The sequence below is a fragment of the Pristiophorus japonicus genome, chromosome 16 (genome assembly GCF_044704955.1).
Source record: "Pristiophorus japonicus isolate sPriJap1 chromosome 16, sPriJap1.hap1, whole genome shotgun sequence".
Classification (NCBI taxonomy): domain Eukaryota; kingdom Metazoa; phylum Chordata; class Chondrichthyes; family Pristiophoridae; genus Pristiophorus; species Pristiophorus japonicus.
The window spans coordinates 109,762,193-109,780,982 of NC_091992.1; the positions used below are offsets into that span (position 1 = coordinate 109,762,193).

General features: G+C 42.9%; 2 protein-coding genes across 6 annotated transcripts in view; both read right to left on the reverse strand.

Annotated features, from left to right (window-relative positions):
• The window catches only part of rpl38 (ribosomal protein L38), an 86,401-nt gene that overhangs the window by 26,481 nt on the left and 41,130 nt on the right, over positions 1 to 18,790 (reverse strand). The gene's annotated exons all lie outside the window — the stretch shown is intronic.
• The window catches only part of cdc42ep4b (CDC42 effector protein (Rho GTPase binding) 4b), a 46,477-nt gene continuing 41,095 nt past the window's right edge, over positions 13,409 to 18,790 (reverse strand). For 4 of the 5 annotated variants that reach the window (XM_070857684.1, XM_070857685.1, XM_070857687.1 and 1 more), the window contains exon 2: positions 13,409 to 16,500. In XM_070857684.1, coding sequence (XP_070713785.1) covers positions 15,214 to 16,221 — 1,008 coding nt within the window. In that variant the 5' untranslated portion in view covers positions 16,222 to 16,500 and the 3' untranslated portion in view covers positions 13,409 to 15,213. The remainder of the gene's footprint in view (positions 16,501 to 18,790) is intronic. The other variant, XM_070857688.1, reaches the window with a different exon arrangement.

The window sequence follows — 18,790 nt, forward strand, 5'->3', positions numbered from 1 at the left end:
CGACAAGATTACGGATCTTCATGTGGAAATGGCTAACTTTGGTATGTTGCAGCAGTTCGCCAATGGTGATGATTGGGAAGCCTTTGTGGAGAAGCTTGATCATTTCTTCACAGCAAACGACTTGGCAGGCGACAATTCAGCCACACTGGTTGATAAGCACAGAGCTATCCTGATCATCAGTTGTGGGCCCACCGTCTATGGCCTGGTCAGGGACTTGCTGGCACTAGCGAAGACACGACCAAGATGTATGAGGAGTTTGTAACGCTGATCCAAGAACAAGCAGCTCAAAGAGAGCATCCTAACAGCCAGACACCGGTTTTATACATACAGACAACCCGAAGGCCAGGAAATTGCAAAATATGCTGCAGACCTCAGGATGCTGGCGGCACCGTGTGATTTCGGCGACCACCTCACCAAAGCGCTGTGGGATATTGGTCATCAGAATCGGCCATGAGGGCCTTCTTCATAAGCTACTATCTGTGGATACCACATTCACACTGCAGAAGGCCATCTCCGTGAGCCAAGCATTCATGACCTCGACCTGTGGCTCTAGGCGGGTGACTCATCCTCAGGACTCAAACCCGGCAAGTACTGTGCAGAGTGGCGCCTTTTAGAGACTGGACTGTAAAACGTGAATCTTCTCAGGGCAGAGAGAACAGCCCCCCCACCCACCCAGTCCCTTAACCCAGAGTCCACCGAGGGGGGCTAATCAAGTAGCACCATGCTGGCATTGCGGAGGTAATCACAGGGCTCACCCGTGCCGTTTTAATGACTGTGTAAAGGCTGCAGCACAAAGGGCCACCTCCAATGAATGTGTAAAAGAAATATGACTCACTGTGTTGAAGAGTCTGCAGATGGCTATGAATCTAGCACGGATTATGAAGCGATAGAGAGGCAGCTCAACCCCTCACGCTGAGGTATATAGCATGTTTACCTGCACCACCGAATGTTCTTCGTTGAGGATGGAAGTCGAGATAAATGGTGTTCCAGTCTTCATGGAAATGGACACGGGGGCGAGCCAGTCAGTAATGAATCAAGAAGCCATTGAGAGGCTATGGGACAATCAGGCTGAATGACCCAAGTTTGTCCCAGTTCAGGCAAAGCTGCGCACCTACACCAATGAACTTATCCCACTCGTTGGTAGTGCAGATGTAAAGGTACTCCATGATGGCGCAGTGCACAAGTTACCCCTGTGGATTGTTGCAGGTGATGGACCAACGCTACTCGGAAGAAGGTGGATGGAGAAGTTCCATTGGAGCTCAGAAGATTTCATCCCTCCAGCGATCGACATCCCTAGTGCTCAGAGGCAAAACAAGCCCCCACCTGAAGTTGGATCCGGCACCAGAGAGCAGATCAGCACAGCACCCGAGGCACAGACCACTCAGCACGACTGTGTGGAGATAATCCAGCTGAGACGACTCGAACGCACCTTCCAGGCTCCAGTGGCAGGACTCCATAGGAAGAAAATCGGACCCAGAGGCGACTTGCCAGTTTCGGTGGTGGAACTGGGGAGAAGAGAATCACAGCAGTTGACATCATGGATTGAAGAAAGATGGCACCCAAACCACGAGGTGAGGCACTGAAGAAAAAGATGGCGGCAGCCGGATCACGAAGTGCAGTGCTGATGGAGTAACATGTGGCATCAAGTGAATGAAGGAGGAGGAGGATTGGGGTAAAGATAGCAAGGCTCTCTTAAAGGAGGCCCACAACTCACCATACTTAAATAGGGACAGTTCCCCACACTCAAAGTAATAGCAACTGTGAGTTAGATGTAAAATGCGTAATTCATGATCACAGTTGTGTACATGCAATAAGCAAGGTAAAGTCGCACGATTGCGATCAGAGCTACAGGTTATTTACAAGTAGTAATGAAACGTTGTGCAATGTCGGATTTCAACTGCATAGTCAATGCAGTGGGCAAACACCCATCGGGAGCACACAGGTCCAGCAAACTACCCAATGCTGCAGCCTGCGTCCCTGGGACCAGAGTTATGCACCATGGAGTGTGGCCACAAGCAGCGAATACACACGAGCTGCAGAGCAAGCGATCTCAGGAGAGCAAAAGCAACGGTATCGATATCCTGACCCTGATCGGCTACACCTCTCAGGCACTCGATGGCACCAACCGCCACAAGCCTAAAAGAGCAAACTGCGCTAAGATGCAACCTCCAGACCCTATCGCCACCAAGGAATGAAAGGTCACCCACAACAGTTCTCCCAATTGGGACTGGGACCAGCCAGGATCCCAAACCAAATTACGCCCAGGCAAGCGAGTCAGCAGTTCCTTGTGCACTGCTAGACGGCTGCTCCTCAGGGAGCAGCAGCAACCCAGGGCACAAGGAGAGGACAGGGAGGTCACAGGCATCTGTGAACCTGCCTGACGCTAGAAGCAATGGCAAAAGCCCAGAGAGCAGGCAACTTGAGCCAACCGGGCTCCCACTGCCAGCACTGGGCAGCGCGCCGCCACCAGACTTTCTGGACATCATCCAGCAGTTCTGGCACTAGTTTGTCCTTACACGCCGGTGCTGACCCCAGCACTGACTCCAAGAATATTCCGAGTATGTACCTTACCATTCAAATGTACTTACCTCACCATGGTACCATGAATGCAACACTGTAAATGCAAATTTTTTGGGGACTTGAATGTATATGAATATAATGAGTCAACGGCACCATCTCTATGTTGGGGGGGGGGGGGGGGTGGTGGGGGAAAGGAGGAGGAGAGAGAATGGAGTGGTTATGGACGCACAAACAGAAATCACCAGCAACTCTACAGCCAACGAAACACCACCTACTCACCCAAGATGGAAACAACCCTCCAAGGGTCAACCAGATAGAGCTGAGCCCAGAGCAGAGTCAATGCAAAGGCAATTTGCACTAAAGACTTGGTGGGGGGCGGGGGGAAGCGTTGTGCGAGGCCCCTTGGGGAAGAGTGACCATAATATGGTGGAATTCTGCATTAGGATGGAGAATGAAACAGTTAATTCAGAGACCATGGTCCAGAACTTAAAGAAGGGTAACTTTGAAGGTATGAGGCGTGAATTGGCTAGGATAGATTGGCGAATGATACTGAAGGGGTTGACTGTGGATGGGCAATGGCAGACATTTAGAGACCGCATGGATGAACTACAACAATTGTACATTCCTGTCTGTCGTAAAAATAAAAAAGGGAAGGTGGCTCAACCGTGGCTATCAAGGGAAATCAGGGATAGCATTAAAGCCAAGGAAGTGGCATACAAATTGGCCAGAAATAGCAGCGAACCCGGGGACTGGGAGAAATTTAGAACTCAGCAGAGGAGGACAAAGGGTTTGATTAGGGCAGGGAAAATGGAGTACGAGAAGAAGCTTGCAGGGAACATTAGGCGGATTGCAAAAGTTTCTATAGGTATGTAAAGAGAAAAAGGTTAGTAAAGACAAACGTAGGTCCCCTGCAGTCAGAATCAGGGGAAGTCATAACGGGGAACAAAGAAATGGCAGACCAATTGAACAAGTACTTTGGTTCGGTATTCACTGAGGAGGACACAAACAACCTTCTGGATATAAAAGGGGTCGGAGGGTCTAGTAAGGAGGAGGAACTGAGGGAAATCCTTATTAGTCGGGAAATTGTGTTGGGGAAATTGATGGGATTGAAGGCCGATAAATCCCCAGGGCCTGATGGACTGCATCCCAGAGTACTTAAGGAGGTGGCCTTGGAAATAGTGGATGCATTGACAGTCATTTTCCAACATTCCATTGACTCTGGATCAGTTCCTATGGAGTGGAGGGTAGCCAATGTAACCCCACTTTTTAAAAAAGGAGGGAGAGAGAAAACAGGGAATTACAGACCGGTCAGCCTGACATCGGTAGTGGGTAAAATGATGGAATCAATTATTAAAGGATGTCATAGCAGTGCATTTGAAAAGAGGTAATATGATAGGTCCAAGTCAGCATGGATTTGTGAAAGGGAAATCATGCTTGACAAATCTTCTGGAATTTTTTGAGGATGTTTCCAGTCGAGTAGACAAGGGAGAACCAGTTGATGTGGTATATTTGGACTTTCAGAAGGCTTTCGACAAGGTCCCACACAAGAGATTAATGTGCAAAGTTAAAGCACATGGGATTGGAGGTAGTGTGCTGACATGGATTGAGAACTGGTTGTCAGACAGGAAGCAAAGAGTAGGAGTGAATGGGGACTTTTCAGAATGGCAGGCAGTGACTAGTGGGGTACCGCAAGGTTCAGTGCTGGGGCCCCAGCTGTTTACACTGTACATTAATGATTTAGACGAGGGGATTAAATGTAGTATCTCCAAATTTGCGGATGACACTAAGTTGGGTGGCAGTGTGAGCTGCGAGGAGGATGCTATGAGGCTGCAGAGCGACTTGGATAGGTTAGGTGAGTGGGCAAATGCATGGCAGATGAAGTATAATGTGGATAAATGTGAGGTTATCCACTTTGGTGGTAAAAACAGAGAGACAGACTATTATCTGAATGGTGACAGATTAGGAAAAGGGGAGGTGCAAAGAGACCTGGGTGTCATGGTACATCAGTCATTGAAGGTTGGCATGCAGTTACAGCAGGCGGTTAAGAAAGCAAATGGCATGTTGGCCTTCATAGCGAGGGGATTTGAGTACAGGGGCAGGGAGGTGTTGCTACAATTGTACAGGGCCTTGGTGAGGCCACACCTGGAGTATTGTGTACAGTTTTGGTCTCCTAACCTGAGGAAGGACATTCTTGCTATTGAGGGAATGCAGCGAAGGTTCACCAGACTGATTCCCGGGATGGCGGGACTGACCTATCAAGAAAGACTGGATCAACTGGGCTTGTATTCACTGGAGTTCAGAAGAATGAGAGGGGACCTCATAGAAACGTTTAAAATTCTGACGGGGTTAGACAGATTAGATGCAGGAAGAATGTTCCCAATGTTGGGGAAGTCCAGAACCAGGGGACACAGTCTAAGGATAAGGGGGAAGCCATTTAGGACCGAGATGAGGAGGAATTTCTTCACCCAGAGAGTGGTGAACCTGTGGAATTCTCTACCACAGAAAGTTGTTGAGGCCAATTCACTAAATATATTCAAAAAGGAGTTAGATGAAGTCCTTATTACTAGGGGGATCAAGGGGTATGGTGAGAAAGCAGGAATGGGGTACTGAAGTTGCATGTTCAGCCATGAACTCATTGAATGGCGGTGCAGGCTAGAAGGGCCGAATGGCCTACTCCTGCACCTATTTTCTATGTCATATATCCTACATGGTTACTGCTTGTACTATTACAAGATGTGCCACCAGAGGGCACTGCAGTGAGAGACTTGTCGGTTACCTGGACAGGTGTGCCAGGCCCAGTATAAAAAGCAGGCCACCATGTGTGATCCTCACTCGAGTTACATTAAATTGATTAAGGTCACTACAGTTCAAGCACAACACATTGTCTCGTGGAGCATTATTAGAGCATCTGAAGATATGGGATCTTTCCTGTCCACGAGGGGGCAGACAGGGCCTCGGTTAAACGTCGTCGAAAAAATGGCAGCTCTGACAGTGCAGCAGTCCCACATTACTATACTTGAGTGTGAGTCTCGATTTTGTGCTTAAGACTCTGGACTGGGACATAACCCATCTTCCTTTTGACTCAAGAGGCAAGTGCACTACCACGGAGCCATATCTGACATTTGTACAGTTTGAAGGATGTGCACATAAATTGCTGTCTCATCCAAAAGGAGTTATTTAAAGCCCTGAATAGTTGCTTTGGGTGGAGGTGAATGGGCAAGTGTTGCATCTTTGCTAGCATGGAAAGGTGCAAGGGGCAGTGAAAAAGTGAACAAGAGGGACAGATGTGTTTGGTAGTGGAATTGTGTTTGAGGTGGCAAAAATGACCAGTCGAATGCAGGGTGGAAAATAAAGGACAAGGGGGGCCCGACTGTGGGTTTTTTTTTTTGGGGGTGGGGCGGAAAGAGAAGGAAGCACAAGAAATGGGATGAACTCAGTCGCAGGCCCTGTCTGCCACGATGGGGGAGGAAACCTTCGCTGCGGGAAAAAGGACATTTCGGAAGCTCTGATGCAGAAGTTGGTATCATCAGAGCAGATGTGATGGAGACGGGGGAAGGGAATGGATTACTTACAGGATGCGGCGTAGGAATAATTATAATTACTGTAGGAGCCAGTGAATTATAATGGATGGCAGTAGAAAGCCATTCCCACAAGGAGCGCAAAAATAGTCTAGGAAGGTAAGAGTTAGATCAACCACATAAAAAGGTACGAGTTTATTTTGTTTCAGATTGCCAGTGTCCAACCTTTTGCTTTTTGTTAACTTTAAAAGGTCATTATTCGAATATCCACACTGCCATAATTCATTCTTGTAATTGTCTATTAACAGCCTCAATTATAAATACACAAAAGGCAGGACTGTGTTTGCTGAATCTTTTCAAACCAACACAGCTCGGCCATCTTAGACAGCAACTTCCAAATCGGCATCGTCTATCGCCGAGGACCAGGGCAGCAGGCTCATTACAGCGCTGTGCACATCCCGAGAATGAATTAAAACAAATTGTTGGCATGAATTATTGTTCAACAGATGGTCAATAATGGCGCAGAAAAATGGTAGAAGTCAAATAATTCCATAATGTGAAGAGAAATAAAACATTTAGTCCGGGATTTAAAAAAAAACATGTTTGTTAGGTCAATTGTGAATATTTAACCGAAGCACTTTTCTTATACGAGCTAATCGCGGATGTAGATTTGTATGCAGGGGATAACAAGCTCCTGTTACCATATCCAAGGACGCATTCTTCATGTACACAAAGTAGGCTAGTTGACCGTGAGAGACATCACAATGTAGCCTAATCCATTCTCACATGATGGCCATCTACACGAGTCCCTGGACAGTGGTCAGAACTGTTGATGTTTCCTCACCCTACTCTGGGAACACAGATCAATTGCCCTGACCAATGCTCCAGCTAAGATCAGCGAATTCAGGACACACCATGGATCCAACTTTATACGTTTCAGGTCAATTTTGCTCAAAGCCACACCACATTTACTCACAGCCAATTGGGAAGTTTAAAATTCAGTTTTTAAAATGTGACCTCCCCCAGAGAAGAGTGACCGCTCTTCATAGAGAGTCAACCAAGGCTGCTCGTGCACATCTAGCGAGAAGTGTTAGAAATGAGGGAAACCTAAATAGGTAGAAAGTTAAATATCAGTTCTTTACACGATTGCGGGTGTAGATTTTCCTCTGTATAAAGGACACCATTTTAAAACGCAAACCAATAAACCTTCATAGCAGAGTTTAATAATGTTAATTTTACGCAACGATCAAACGCATACCGCCCATGATTCTGCAAGTGCAGATAATCTGTCTGATTGCCCACTCAAGAAAATTACAGAAAAATCACATCGAACACCAAGGTTCTGGAAGTCAACAATTTTAAGAAATCTTTATGTTGAGCCATTTGAATCTTGCCTCCAAGTCACCTCAACGAATTGAAACACTATTTTTTGTTCTATTCTTAATTGCAACGTACTGGGCACAGGAAAGCAGCAGATAACGCTGAGAGGCGAGTGTGCAATATGACACATCCAGTGACTTAGCAAGCAGATTTAAAATTAGCCATCAAACAAAAACATTTTTAGACTGAAATCCTTCCGAGACACGATGTTATACCACCATGAAACGAAACGCTGCTTCTAGCCACATCCTGAATTCATTAAACTGATTGTGGGATTAATAAGGCAACTTAATTTTGGTATACAACAAAGTCTCTAAAGGATTATTAAATTAGCCTACCATGAAAGAGTACAACCAAGAAATTACATAAAACTTTTTTATTGTATGAAAATGTTATTATTCCTCCAGTTATGCAGCATGTAATGAACAACTATTTTTCTCTTCTCCCTCATTGGACAGCTGCAATAGCTTTGTACATCTACAAAAGGCTTGTGTAATCCAATTACAGTGCCGTGTGTAAACGCTGGCAAGTAAACATGTTTTGTATTTCATTTGCTTTAAAGACCAGTATGAATAAGCACTTTCTAACAAGTCTACCACAGGCATTTTAGAAATCTTGTTTTCACAAAACTTCTAACACTGAATACAAAATATGAACAGATTATGGCCCTTCTAATACTGAAGTATTCCTGCATTTGAAGAGCACATTATCCCCAAGCCTTAAAATTCCACACATCGGATTGGAGCCAATCCATAACCGTGACATTTGATTCAATTTTAATAGATTAAAAAAAATTAAGTAGCCTTTTAGAATGCAGTCTCCATTCAGTATCTCCTCCACAGACCCAGCCAAGATCAGTAACTGATTTAGTGAAAGCACAAAATGATTTTAGTAAACTTTAAAATCAATTGCATGACTGAATTAATTCAGATATCCCAGTTTGATTAGGAGACCAGTCTAAGTTACATAAGAGTGGTTTAAATCTCCGCCCAAGGCAGAGGATTTAGACTCAAATTCCATTACTTTGTGGATGTTTTAAAGACAGTATCAGGAACAGCAGCTTCAATTCTGGTGGTCCTGCATTTAAAAAAAAACTGTTGGAGCATATTAGCATAAGCACTCTTTCTCCACCATCACCTCCCCCCCCCCTTTTTATTTGTTTCCCCTCTTCTGAAGCACTGGCTCTTCCTCGGGTATAGTTCCTTTATGTGCTAGCAGCCTCTCCAAACCTCCGCCAAGTGCCCATCCTTCATATGCGAGACTAGACAAGGAACATTACTGTTCAACCGAAGAGGTCATCACACCCAAATCTAATTCTATACTCAACAGAAATCCATACATGAAAGTGTAGGAAGGAAAAAGTTAAAAACCTGCATTACATAGTGTCTTTCATGCTGTAGGACATTCCAATGTGTTGTACAGCCAACGTAAGTGTAGTCAGTTTTGTAGACAAACACAGCTAATTTGTGCATAGCAAGGTCCCACACACCACAGCAAGACAAATGACCAGTTAAATGTTTGGTGGTGGTTGTGGAGGTATATATTTTGGCCAGTATATCAGGAAACCTCCCCTGCTCTTGCTCAAGTAGTGCTTGGTTTAATGTCTCATGTGTAGAGGGTGAATAATAGCACCTCCAACAGTGCAACACTCCTTCACTACTGCATGAAATGCCAGTCTAGATCAAGGCCGTACAAAGTCCTTTGACACTCTCAACCGCGAGGGTCTATGGAGCGTCCTCATCCGTTTCAGATGCCCCCAAAAGTTCATCACCATCCTCCGCTTGCTCCACGTCGACATGCAGGCCGTGATTCTTACTAACGGATCCATCACAGACCCAATCCACGACCAGACCAGGGTCAAACAGGGCTGCGTCATCGCCCCAACCCTCAATCTTTCTCGCTGCCATGCTCCACCTCACAAATCAACAAGCTCCCCGCTGGAGTGGAACTAAACTACAGAACCAGTGGGAACCTGTTCAACATGCTCCGTCGCCAGGCCAGATCCAAGAACACCCCAACCTGTCGTCAAGCTACAGTATGCGGATGACGCCTGCATCTGCGCACATACAGAGGCTGCACTCCAGGACATAGTCGACGTATTTACTAAGGCGTACGAAAGAATGGGTCTTATGCTAAACATCCGTAAGACAAAGATCCTCCACCAGCCTGTCCTCGGCGTGGCTCTGGACACCTTGGACCACTTCCCATGTCTCCGAGCAACAACAGCAGGCATCGATGACGAGATCCAACACCACCGCCTTTGGCTGCCTGAGAAAAAGTGTTTGAAGACCAGGCCCTCAAAACTGCCACCAAGCTCATGGTCTTCAGGGCTGTAGTAATACCTGCCCTCCTGTATGGCTCAGAGACATGGACCACGTACAGCAGACATCTCAAGTTGCTGGAGAAATATTACCAATGACGTCTCAACAATATCCTACAAATCCTCTGGGAGTCCAGGCGTACCAACATCAGCGTCCTCATTCAGGCCAACATCCCCAGCATTGAAGCACTGACCACATTCGATCAGCTCCGCTGGGTAGGCCACATAGTGCCCATGCCAGACCCAAAATTCCCGAAGCAAGTGCTCTACTCGGAGCTCCCTCACGGCAAACGAGCCAAAGGTGGGCAGCGGAAATGCTACAAGGACACCCTTAAAGCCTCCCTGATAAAGTGCGACATCCCCACTGACGCCTGGGAGTCCCTGGCCCAAGACCGCCCTAAGTGAGGAAATGCATCTGAGAGGGCGCTGAGCACCTCGAGTCTCAATGCCGAGAGCATGCAGAAATCAAGTGCAGACAGCGGAAAGAGCGTGCGGTGAACCAGTCCCACCCACCCCTTCCCTCAACAACTATCTGTCCCACCTGTGACAGAATCTGTGGTTCTTGTATTGGACTGTTCAGCCACCAAAGAACTCACTTCAGGAGTGGAAGCAAGTCTTCCTCGATTCCGAGGGACTGCCTATGATGATGAGATCAAGTGCTCAATCCAGGAATTAGAATTGAACCCCAACCTGCTGACTTGAGGTGAGAGCATTACCAATTAAGCTAAGGCTGGAGTTGGAGACTGCAAATAGTTATCAGGAGTGAGGACCCTGGCTGATTTTTAAATCTTGTATATGGGTGCAAAATTACGACCCCAATTAGTCCCACTGCTAAAACAACTGAACACAGACTAAAAACTGAACCTAGGATTGGAGAGTTTGTCTGATGTAGTCCTTTCTGTTCCTGATTACTATCCATTGACCTGCTGGACAATGCGTCCCTCTGCACAAGCCAACCCCATAATAGATATTTTGTTGTGGTGTTATCTTTCACTGAGCCTTGCTTTGATCAGCAATAGCTATATGACTGGAGGTCAAATAATGGCAAAAACAATTCACAACACAGAGTCCACTTTGCATACAGTTTATTAACCAAAAAAAAAAATCCCCAAATGCATCAAACTATTGAAGAAGATTACTACTCTGATATGACAAAGCAATTTTAAAATATTAGTTTGTGTTCTGTTGTCAGGGATAGTACCGCTTCGGTTTTAGTACTGCTGATGCATTTCAAAAATAAAACCTTTAAAATAAGACTTGTCAGTTTATTTACATTCATTTTCATAAAGAAAAAAAATACACAATAAAAAAGTGAACTGTCAATATGTACACACATACAATGTAGTACCTCTGTGGTTAAATATGGTTGCGGGAGCATAGAAGAGAGCACTTCACAGCTGCAGTATAGTTTAGCAACGAAGTTGTCTTTAAATATTTGGCACACAATTGGATTTATTAAAAGAATACTAGCAAAATAGATCATGTGCAAACTAAAAAAAATCACTTTAGTGGTAACTTTCACATCAGTTTTTTTGTGCATGACATTCAAGTCCCACTTCATCAACAATAGGGAACCTGTATTGTATTCTGAACATTTATGTTTCCGCTCAATTTTCCAGACTCCAGATTATCCAAATCAAGTTAGTTTATTTACAGAAAAATATCAAAAATATTCTAACTATGCTCCTTCCATCCCACCTATTCTGCAGTTTTCTGCATCAGCAGCAACTGTACCTGCAAGCTCTGCACAATTAGATAGCGTGAAAGAACATAACACAAATCAAGCAAGCGTGGGATGCTAATGTCCTTTATCCATGCACTCGTATGTTCAGAACAGTGCACACCCAAAACGTCATAACCTATCACAGATCACTTGCCGAGTGTTTCCAGCATTTTAGGTTTTATTTCAGATCTCTAGCATTTTGCAGTGTTTACTTTATGATTTAAAGATGCACGTGACTTAAATTAGATCAGACACAAGCCTATACAAGAAAAAACACAAACACTTTGCTACTACTTTCTGCTGGGATGCTCTGGTCACCATTTCCACCCCCCCCAAAACAAACCACTCCAACAAGCCAATTTTGAAGGTGATCAAATAGTATATTACAGGGTACACTTTTTTTTTTTTTTAAATGAAAAAGAGAAAGGACTGAAATAAAACTTTAATTTCATGTACTGCATCATGGGATAGAAATACTCAACTTATGTACACAATTTCTCTTTCTAAAAAACACAAGGAAACGCATTTAGTGTTGAAGCTAGATTACACACAAAACATACAGTACATATAGCACTGCATCAACTAATCTGACCTCAAGTCTTGTCTAGAAACATATTAAGGCCAATATCTGGATTGCTCCCCAAAAGAAGAAAGTGTTAACCTTCACGTTTCCTGTTAAACATGCAGTGAGCACAGCTGTCTTCTTGAAAATGAGCAGCGTTTATCATGCTGACTAAACAAAACACGCGATTAGACCAACATTTTACACTGTACCATTTAAAAACATGTAAATGGCTAGATGTACATTTTTACAATGTTAAAGAAAACTGCAGTCCTGCACAAAGTAACAGTTTTGTGGCAACTTTGCATTCCAGCATTCATGACAGAAGTAACTCCATAACATGCTCCTTTACCAACACTTTGTGGGATTCTCAACAATGAGCAATGCCATGTAGTTTTGCATATAAAGTAATAATCCTCCAGTAGCTTATATCACGTGTGTTATCTACTTAAAGTTAAAAAGGCCAATTGGCCTTGTAGACGGGTGTTAGGCATTCACTAGTAATCGGCCCAAACCAATTCCAGCAATTGGTCCATGGAGCTGCATCAGCAAGGACACGGGAAAATGCAAACAGACCTGCAGCAAGATCGGGAGAGAGAATTTCTGTAGGCCAGGAGCATTTATGCATGTTCCTCCTGACCCCACAAAAATTGCTGAAGTAACGTACCTGCAACGTTTTTGGAGCATCGCCAAGCAGTGACTATAAATTCCACCAGTTGGGCCGCTCAAGGTACAGTTCCACTCCAGGCCCAGTGGAAGCCAAAAATTGCACACCACAAGACTCCAATTTGTACAATCAGCTCCTGCATGTTTCAGGTAGGAGCATGGCTTGCGTAACGAGCTGGATACTGGTAGAAACAGGATGGCAAGTGCTGTGCACAGATTCTCAAATGCTACCACTCCTGGAAGGAATGAAATGGGCCCCAGTATATTCCCCCAAAAATTGGTGCAAAATGTGACTAATTTATTGGTTAAAATAGATATTGAAGTCAAAGGTTTAAATTATTTATGAACTACTGGATAATGGTTTCCTTTTCTGTAGAAACAGTTTGCTTCAATGTCAGTCTTTTAATGGTCAGTCAGTGGAGTAAAATGCTCCAGTTTGGGGGGGGTGGGAGAAAGAGAACCTGCATTTTCTTTTGAATTGCTGGGTTACATTTTTGTGCAGCCACTACCATTTTGCATCAGAGGCTCTGCCGCCGCCCCCCCCCCGCCCAGACATACATGTCTGAACTTAATACAATGGCTGCATTACTAATTATTTTATCTGTGTTTCATATTTTCCATTTACCATGCAATTAGACTTTTCAGCTGTATAATTTGTATATTAATGCTAAAAATTATAAATAGAATTACATATGTAATTCTATTTAAGAATTTTATCTATAATACACTACACTTTAATTGAAAACCAGAACTGAATTTGCAAATACAATCTGCAGAATGCATTAAGAATGCACAATAAATAGTGGCATCATTCAGATACAAACTTTGAAGGTTGTCCACACAAGATTGGTTTTATTCTATGTACATAGAGTGGAATATTCACCCTTCAGCTCAAAGTTCTTGAAACAAGATGCTTCTTGTTTATGATATACCGAAGCAAGCAGCTGGCATGTCCACAGTGTTCTAATTGGCTTGCACTCATCCTAAAAAGTACATATTTGTGTCTTGGCAAATGGAGGATTAAGAAAGTCCTTCTCTAGATTTCCATAAACCTTAGATGTTAAGTTTAGGAACCAGCTGGTGTGGTTGATCTGTTCCTTGGATGTAAACCCCAAAATCTATTACACCTGTGGAATACATTAAATGTACCTTGAAAGAGTAATTTGGGAGTGAGGGGGGGGGGGGGGGGGTGAGTGGATGATGGAAAAAGACGACAACAATACAGAGTGACAAGTGCAAACATTATTCTATGAATTATTATACACATTTAACAAAAAATTGATGTGGAAAGCAGTTAACCGTAGAAAGGTTCAGTGATGGTTTAGTGTGGGTGGATAATGTTCCAGAACCTTATCATTATGATGAATGAGCTTTCATTTATATAGCTCCTTTCATGATCTCAAGAGGTCATTGCAGGCAATGAAGTACTTCTGAAATATCCTCACTTGGATGTTGGACCCACAGGAATGCTTAATCCTGCAAATATGCAGCAGGTGCAATATTGGGATGATTTCAAAGTCAGTCCCCATTTAAATTACATGCTAATCCACTTTAATTTAATTAACTAACTTGGCAGCAAGTGGTCAGAAGTCATCACACCTCTGGATGGCAGGTTTCAGTGACAGACTCAAACCCATCACCTCTAGTCTGTAGATCAAAGACTATTATACTATGTCATAACTGCTTTTCATTGGAACAGAGATAATTGAACACTTCGGAAGCATTAGGAGTAATAGTATTCCATAGTGAACAATGTATATGGTCTATTTTAATGTTTAGAACTGTTTATTATAATATTGAAAAATTGGGATATTCTGAGATTCTATATGCTTCACAATATTTAACAGCTGAAATGTTATTACTGAAGAAGTGATGAGAAAATAAACAGAAGTGCAAAATCTTAAAATCTGTGAAAATAACTTCGCACTCAAAAGAGTTGGCGATATCCAGCCATCTCTAGGCAAAGGTTCCAATTGAGATGCATCACAGCAGATTGTGTGCACATACAGAAAAGTTCTATTCTAAACCTGCCAAATGAACATATAGAAAACAGCCAGAGGGAGGAAGAGGAAGGTAATGTCAAAGTTGGGAGTGCACCATCTTAAACCAGAGTTTCTAAATACAGGGCAGAGTATTGAAACAGGAAGTAGACAAGCCACATCTGAAGAAAGTCCTTTTGATGTCACGGTATAGTCAAAAATTAAAATGCAAGATCAATAACAGCATGTTCTTTTTAGAAAGACTGCACACTGTACTTGTATCATTTAGGAATGTGCATAATACATAGTTAATTCTGGTTGACCAAAACAAGCAGTGAGCCACCATGTGTATCTCAGATGTTGCTGGTCTATGTGGATTGGAGAATTTTGGTTACAGCCTTTATTACAGAATTTATTTTGAGTTTGTGGTGCAAGAGTCTAGTGCAATCCCGCCATAATTCATTAATGCTGTAAATTCTAGGACAGACAAATTCATCTTGCTCTCCAAATCCTTAAAAAAAGTAAATATTCCCCAAAGGCCAATTCTACACACGGATTTCATCCTCTTCATCCATGAAGGTAAAATCCTTATCTTCTTCATTCCCTTCCTCTCTGAAGGAGTCTCTGGATTCTTCAATATTTTTTATACTGTCTACATCTCCATGACTAACTCCCTCATAAACCGACCGCCTCTCCTCTGTAGTCCCAGATGCCAAACTTGACACAGAGCCACTACCTTGTGATAAGTGACTCCCAGAACCTGGGCTGTATACAACACTTTTAACATTATTTTGCAAGGTTGTTGTTGCTACAGAGGGTCCTTCTACAAACTTTTCTGTGGCTACCTTTTGTGAATTAGAATAGTCAGCTTGCTTGTCATCTCCAAAACCAAGATCAATATCATTTTCCCAAGTATCTTTCTCCATAACACTTAAAATATCACCAAGCATCGAAGGACCAAGATCAACATGAAAGGACATGATGGATTCAGCATGCTTTAGTGGAAAGCCACCACTCGAGAGAGATGTAGGAAGGTCTGTGATATCGCCAAAATCTCTCTCATCTTGATATTCTGTAGATTTACTTTCAACTACGCTGGCAGCCCCATTGGCAGGTTTATCTTCCATGTTTTCACCTGTAAGCTTCTTGAGGGGACTTGATGAAAGGCTCTTTGCCAATTGATTAGTTGGCTCCACAGTCTTATCATTGAGCTGAGGCAGAGACACTGCATTTTTCACAAAGATAGCTGAATCGCTTTGCGTCAGTGTGTCTTGCTTATCGACACGTGTTACTGACTGAGACCGTTTGCTGCTGCTTCTGAATTTCCGAGAGAGCAGACCTGGTTTGGGGGTTGCTTCAGCAGGAGCAGGAGCAGCAGCTCCAGCCTTACTAGAAAGGAATGATGTGTCTCCAAAGACATCACCCCCACGACCCACGTGCATAGTGTGGCGGAAATCACCAAGAGGAGCACTGATCATATCTGCAGTCAAGTCTACGCGGGAGCGACGTTTGGACTGATTGGAGCTGGCCACAAGCTGTTTCAGGATCGGCATCTTCCAAATTTAAGTGATAACAATAATATAAATTGGAATTCTGGGACTAAAACCAGAGATGATCAAAAGATTCTGGTCTTCAGATATATTCCATAAAAGCTGAATAAATTCTTGATGCAGATAAAAGCCAAGGCTCAGCCTTTGATCCAACCACAATGACGATTCACCAAAACCAATTTCTGTGACAAAATTATTAGAGTTCTTGAAGTGTTACATTATCTTCCATTGTAGCCATTCTTTACCAGTGCTTGCTTCAGTATTCCAATCTACTTGATGTACCTAAACAGAAATGAACAGCAAATTAGAAAAGAATTACACTTTAAGAAACCATTTACAAATCACAATTTAGCTTTAGACAGGACATAGTAGGAAAGTAGTTTGGTGGTCAACTAAACCAAGGTCACATTTGCTCATTAAAAAGAAATAACCTCAAACTAAACAACTAAAAGTTATTGTTAAAATTTTGAATTCTTCTTGAATTTGCCATCATATGCTTCAGAAATGTCAAGCAATATTAGTAAAATACATGGCATAAACAAAGTTAGGCTAATGAAGCTGGCAGCACAAGTTGAAAAGGCAGTTTAAAAAAAAAAGCATACAAGATCCTTGGCTTTATAAATAAAAATGCATAAAGTGCAAAAGCAAGGATGTTATGCTAAACAGTTATAAATCACTGATTAGCTAGCCCTCAGTGAGAGCATTATGTCCAATTCTGGGCACTGCACTTTTGGGAGGATGTCAAGGCCTCGGAGAGGGTGCAGGGAAATTTACTGTAAGGATACGATGGATGAAGGAATTCAGTTTTATGGAGAGATTAGAGAAGCCGGGATTGTTCTCCTTAGAGCAGAAGGTTAAAGGGGAGATTTAATAGAGGTATTCAAAAAGATGAGGTTTTGATAGAGTAAATAGGGAGAAAATGTTTCCACTCGATTCTCAGACTACCAGAACAGACCAATGATGCTAAACCTATATAGATCTTCCCCTACCAGACTCAGACAGATCTGCAGCCAGAGACACAAGTCATTGTTTTAAGCAACTGTAAATGCACAATGGTGGAGCCTCTGAATTCCACTCTGCAGTGAAAATGAGGGAGGATCTGGAACACCAACAATGTCAGTACATCACAAATAGTATCGTTAGACCATAGGTAATTCATGGACCACACAGGTAATTGATCACCCGATATTCCTTCCCACTGATTTCAAATGCTAGTTTTACACTCCAGTAGTAAGTATGTTCATACTTTGACCCAATATAGAAGTTGTGTACCTCTGGCATTATAAGCTTCATTCTTGAAATAATGGTTACAGGACAGCAATGAGAATCTGCATAAATTAATTTAATGGGTTTCAAGACTTTGATAGTAAAAGGAACAAAAGATCAATTATATAGCACCTTTCGGGCAGTGCAAAACTGCTTCACAATCAATTAATTGCTTTTTAAGCGTAGTCAGTTTGCAGGCAAATACAGGAGGCAGTTGGTGCACAGCAAGATCCCACAAACAACAAAGAGACAAATGACTAGATAGTGTATTTTGATGCTATTGTTTGAGATGAATGTTGGGCAGGACACAAGGAAAGCTCCCAACTCTGAATAGTGCCATGGGATCTTTTACATCCACCTGAGCATAGATCGGGTTTAGGTTTCATAATTTTGCTGCACTGCATTGAAATGTCAGCCTAGAGATTTTGTGATCAAATCCTGGAGTGGGGCTTGAACCCACAACTTTTCTGACTAAGAGGCGAGGGTGCTAGCAGAGAGTCAAACCAATACATAAATGTAAGGAGGTAGAATGGTTTAGCACATTGCTCTCTCACCTTAGAGAACTCAATTAGAATTCAATACAAGTGAGATGGAGGACACATCACTCAGCTGCTGAGGAGGGTTGTATCTTAAATGAAGCGGACAATGTCACTCAGAACAAAACGAGAGAGAGAAGTAGAGACATATAAAAATGGACACGGATATAGTAAAAGGTGTGGTTTAGGGATTTGGAGCCAAGTAACGTTAGAATACTCTAATGGGAACTATTATTATGCAAGGTGCTTACTGTCAACAATTAATGACAGAAGTGTTGAAAAAAAGTATCCGTTCAAAAGGCTTAGCAATGTGCAGGCTGGAAAAATATGCTGGGAAATTAGATTAAAGAGGCTGATCCTCCACAGATATTAGGTAATACATTAGGCCTCAACCAAAATGGATTTTTCTCCTCCCTAGGCTAGGGGCACTGCGCAGGCAATTCCAATACTGTACTCCAGTTACAGTCCTAGCTGAGATGTGAGGCTATTGAACATGGATATTTTGTCGGTATGTCTAGAAATTTATGCACCAAGCCTTTGCTGACATTTTAATGGACTAAAGCAAGACTACATTATTATCCTTGGGATCTGGAAACAGTTGCACTTATGACTCTTGCTCCCAAGTTTGTTTATTTGTGCAATATTTTCACATAATGCAGAAAATCATGTTCAGTAACTTCGGTAATGTGAGAGGATCATGTACGCCAACTAAAAGCTACAGCAAAAAAGCTAACTTGGGGTTCAGATGCTATAGAGTTTCAGAAATGCAA